Source organism: Montipora foliosa, chromosome 4 (assembly GCF_036669935.1).
Source record: "Montipora foliosa isolate CH-2021 chromosome 4, ASM3666993v2, whole genome shotgun sequence".
Classification (NCBI taxonomy): Eukaryota; Metazoa; Cnidaria; class Anthozoa; order Scleractinia; family Acroporidae; genus Montipora; species Montipora foliosa.
Genome location: NC_090872.1, coordinates 45,580,081 through 45,585,080, shown reverse-complemented (window position 1 = coordinate 45,585,080; position 5,000 = coordinate 45,580,081). Strand labels below are relative to the sequence as shown.

General features: G+C 40.8%; 1 protein-coding gene across 1 annotated transcript in view; it reads right to left on the bottom strand.

Moving 5' to 3' along the window:
- Positions 1 to 2,000: 2,000 nt before the first annotated feature.
- The window catches only part of LOC138001431 (uncharacterized), an 11,339-nt gene continuing 8,339 nt past the window's right edge, over positions 2,001 to 5,000 (bottom strand). The window contains exons 3-5 of the mRNA XM_068848059.1: positions 4,686 to 4,731; positions 2,793 to 2,967; positions 2,001 to 2,137 (exon numbers count right to left, since the gene is read on the bottom strand). Coding sequence (XP_068704160.1) covers positions 2,027 to 2,137; positions 2,793 to 2,967; positions 4,686 to 4,731 — 332 coding nt within the window. The 3' untranslated portion in view covers positions 2,001 to 2,026. The remainder of the gene's footprint in view (positions 2,138 to 2,792; positions 2,968 to 4,685; positions 4,732 to 5,000) is intronic.

The following is a 5,000-nucleotide window of genomic DNA, read 5'->3' as shown; positions in this document are numbered from 1 at the left end:
CCTTAAAATTTTAACTACATCCCAAAAATTAAGCAAAACTCCCTTTTTTAGACAGTTGAAAAAAAAAACCTGTTTAAAATTTTTTAAACTGCTTTCAAAAGATAATGAACCGGTTTTAAGAAAATTCGAAACCAAAATAAAAATTAAACCACAATATGTCTAAATAAAGAAATGCAGGGTTCGACGGGGATTCCATGACCTCTGAAGAGTTACGGTTCATGCCTCTGACTCCATATTTTGTATTCTGGACAACATTGAGTTTATATCAAAGATATGTTTATTTGAATGGAGTAATTCATCTGTATAAACGCTTGTTATTGTCTCTTAAGCTTTAAAGCCAATTTATCAACCTTTATAAATTAAAGTTAATGTGACAACCATGACCTCTGCCAGAGATACGCATTTGAGCCAAGGCTAGCTATTGTCTGTGTCTGTTACAGAGCAACATTGTCTCACGTGCACCTTACTATCCAATCCCATTCTAAGCGCCTCGTACTAGTATGTCTAATCCGACCTTTGCTCTGTCATCCAGTTGTCTTTACTGCGAAAAACTTTACATCTACACTGAAATTCCCTCGCTTCCCTCCCTCTTTTCATACCTGGTGCCTTAATAGCATGTCCCAGGACATGTCATGAGGAATTAGTTAGTTGTAAACTATCTGTGGATTTGTTACAGTTCATGAGCTATTTTACTAACATGGACTCATGCAATGCTTGCATGTTAAATGTCAAACTGAGCAATATGGAGGGTTAAATTGTCAAACAATGATCTAGTCAATAATGTGAAATAAAATATGGGTGGGGGATGAAGTGTTCCCATGCGGGTCACCCTTTGCCCTATAGATTCACCGTACTAAGGTTGTGTGCCTTCTGATCGTGCGTGGTTACCAACCCTAGATAGGTAAGGACCTCTCATGTGAGGGATTGTAACCCTCTGGAGAGGATTGTGACCTTGGGGATTGTAAACCCTTGGCGAGGATTGTAACACCCATTGCCAAATTTGCTGTCATGGCCTTGGGGATTGTAACCCCTCAATTCCAGAGGTCTGGAAGTTTGAAGTGACAACGGCTGAAAACCAGATCAGGGGTTGTGGGACGAGTTCTTCGTTTTTTTTTTTTTCGAGAAGACTTAAAGTGCAGCCTTTTTTTAGATTGGAAGACAAGACTTGTGGTTGTGTCCGGCCGGGGTTCGATCCCGTGACCTTCTGCATTGTGGTCCGAACTGAAGCCCCGGTGGGCAAAAGAGAGATCATTGTAAGATGCAGTTAAACGATCTGCTAAGCTGAAGTTTATCTCTTGAATAATTTTCGTTCATTAGCCCTTCTTGATTTTCTGGGTCTAACCAAACAAGTTAGTCGAATTGCAACTGTAAAAAGATAATCACTGAAGTTTCGGGCGTTAGCCCTTTTTCAGATAGAATCGAAGAATTGTGGGCTTGAGTGACGAAACATTTAGTTGAAGGAAAGGGTACTCATTGATGCCACAGAGGTTGGAAAATATATCCTGAGAAATGCGTGTACTTAGATGCACTGGGGTTGCCACCTGACTGGTCGTGTTGACCCTAATATTTTGTCAGTGTTTTCAATGGACAGGTTTTGAATCGTGCGCGTTTTCATTTGAAGGTTCCCGGATGGTTGTCAGATCTTCTTGGCTTCTACCGAAAAGTTGCCGGTAAACGAAATACGGGGTTTGTTAACATCACCGACTGTTTCACGTGCATTTCTACAGATGCCACCTTTTACATAAGCAGTACACTATGCAAAAAATGTTCATTTTAGGTGAAACAGGAGAAAACCGTGACTGACCGACCGCTTCCGTGAACACCTCCGTGATGTTAAAAGATATGACAAACGCATCAAACCACTATATGTTCATTTCAACCTTCAGAATCACTCCACCCTCAACACGTCGTCGGAATTCGACCTTATTCGACTTTCTCCCCCATCGACGCAGCACCATAGTTAATTCTTCTTTACACAATAAACTATCACGAAGTTTAATGAAAGGTATTTTTATTTGAATATTCTTCACGAGAGGTTTTGTGCAACAGCCTGTATTTCCAATGTGCGAGTAGGATACACATCAAGCTCCATCTGACTGATACGCGATTGAAATCTCTGATACGACTCCTCTAATTCCTGCAATAAAAATTAAAAAAAAATCACTCAACAGTCTCCATATATTGTAGTACACTAAGCCATCCAATGAGAAACAAGGACAATAAGCTTGACAGAAATGTTTAGCTCGCAGCGGAGCGGACACATGTCGCGCAGCGAGAAAAAGTGTGTCTTCTTCCATTCTCGTCGCGGCGAGCAATTAGCCCTTCGTCAGAGCCAATTTGCTCTGACGAAGGGCTAAATCTCGAAATGCCAGGTCGTGTTTCACCCCCAACGTCGCAGCACTGCAGTTTCTTTACCTTGAACCTGACCCCTTCATGGATAGAAATAAGCCAACCACCGCTGGGCGTGACGTATCAACCCGTTTCATTAGAGGGATTGACTGCACTGAGACACGAAACCGTTGATTGGAATTTTGTTAGGATGTGTACGTTTGTTTAAGGCGAAGCAAAAAAGCGCAAACGAGTGACACCACGAAAATTATCCATCCTTCCATGCATCTGTTAGAGGGAAAGTAGATGGAGGGCTTCGTGCAATACTCACAACTGTGAGGGCTGTCAGTGTAGCATAGGTATCAGTTGATATTGTGTGCCTGAATTGTTTTCTTCCCTCGAACTTAATAAGGACGCCCTCAGATCGGATGCTTGGTTTAATGCGACAACATAGGGTTATTTACCTTTGCTTCTGTTTCCAGGCGATCAAACAATGCTTTGCTTTGCGCAATCATTACCATGGTGCTACTCGTTTCATCCATATTGCTATCAGTGTCTGTTGCTAACCTCTGCCGCTCTTTCGGGATTGTCTGTATTATTTCCAAGGGAGACTCGACATCACTTGGTAATGTGTCAGTGCTGTTAAGTGAGATAAAATGAAGCACTGACAGTTTTGGACGTATTCAAATCCATAAATTACGCAAACCACCCGTGAAAAGGACACGAGATAGTCGTAATTTTATTAAGTGTAAACAGAGAGTTTTTATAGGCGCTTAAAAACAGGGGCACATCGTTTCAGGTTTGTGTAACAGCGTTTCCGCAAGCTTGCGCGGTCAAACGCACGCTGGAGCCTTGCTGGCCAATCACAACCATTGCAATATTAGTCGTTTGGACAGCCATATTGGAACGAAAAGCGAACTTACTGATGGCTACCTTTTCTTTTCTCAATCATGGTAACCATACTAACCACAAATGAATTCGTCACGGAAAAATTTACATAAAGAAATGGAAACCGTCAAGTTAGGGGTAAATTTGTCTGGAAAAGAGTTTTTTGTGTCTTTGACCACAGCTATAATGAAAGTTATTGAAAGAGACGAGAAAGAGCTGTAAAAAAGATTTTCCGTATTCGGTGCCACCGCTTAAAGTTGTCTTACATTGTTCCAAACTGAACTACAACAATGGCTATAATAAATCTTGTTCCAGCAGGCGTTCTTAAAGTTTCTTATCTTTGTTTTTGAAACGGACGCCACGAGTTTAAAGCTGCTTAAGGCTGTGACTGTGTAATTGAAGGTATTTCAGTCTTCGTTTTACAGCAGGGAGCAGCCAAAATTGTTTGTTATTTATTTGTTTGAGCAGGTTGAAGTTTTGGCAGCTATTCAGCTGATGTAGATCTGATATACCCACCCACTCATGCACCCACACACTCACAAAGGACAGCCACAACTCTGGGACTTCATCTCCTACTTTTCTCGAATAGTGTAAGGGTTCTTTAACGTCCCACAGGGAACATATAAACATAGAAGATATTTTAGAGCCGGGGCCTGCGGTTTATAGTCCTTATCCGACAAGACTTAAAAGTCTAAGCATTTGCGGATGTAATAGGCCTTTTTCGAAATATTAAATTCAGCTTGATATAGTGAGGCAGTGAGGACAAAGACAAAGGAAAGTGGATGATATGTAAATAATTTTTCACATTCATTCCAACGCGTTTCTATTGTTTTTGTCCTCACTGCCTCACTATCAAGCTGAATATTTGATATTTCAAAAATGGCTTATTACGAAGGCAGCACTTTCTCCTCGGTTATTTTAAGACCCTGAGGGCTGGAGTCCAACCCACGGCCACGGCCCGCATGGCAGACAGGTGCTCAACCAACTGAGCCACCGGTGATGTTTTCAGACTGAAGTGGACTGAGTGGAGTCCAATTCGGTCTGTAATCATGCGAGTGATGACAAAATCGGACGACCGTGTGATAACAGATCACGAGTGTGGAACAGACAAATTGGACGACACGAAGTCCTCTTACCAATTAATCATAAAAATTACAATTTCCGAGAAAAAGAAGAGCAAGGTTATGAGAGAAAGGAAAAATTTGCTTTAAAAGACTGACGAAGGAGGCGTAAATTGTTTAATGTCGGTCTGAAAGAAATGAAACCAATTTAGGAGTCTGTACAATGTTTCTATGTGATTGAGACCAAGGTTGTGATTGGTTGATTTAAACTACAACTTTGAATGTGATTGGCTTATTGAACCGTCCGATAACAACTTGGCAAGGGAATACTTTGGAAAATGGGAGTTTTTAAACCTATCACAATCGAGGAAATTGTATTTTTTTATTACTAACATGGATACCTACTACTGTGGAACAGAAGTGGCTCTTCGTCTACCAAGCTCCATGTCAAGTACTGTCCACAAAAAGACAGAAAATCAAGAACGCAAATACACGTTAAGTGAGTGAATGTAACGCAAAAAAGAAGTCCAAATTTGTTCTAAAAACCCTAAGCAAAGGAAAGAAATGAAAGGAACTTTATTTAAGTGTCTAGTCGTTCTAGCACTGGAGCACTAATTGGGGACATTGTAAACTGAAATTAACAATTAACGCAAATCAAGGAAAATTGAAGAAAGGAGAAACCAGAGTACAAAACCCCACGGTGCAAAGTAGTAAAAAAACAAA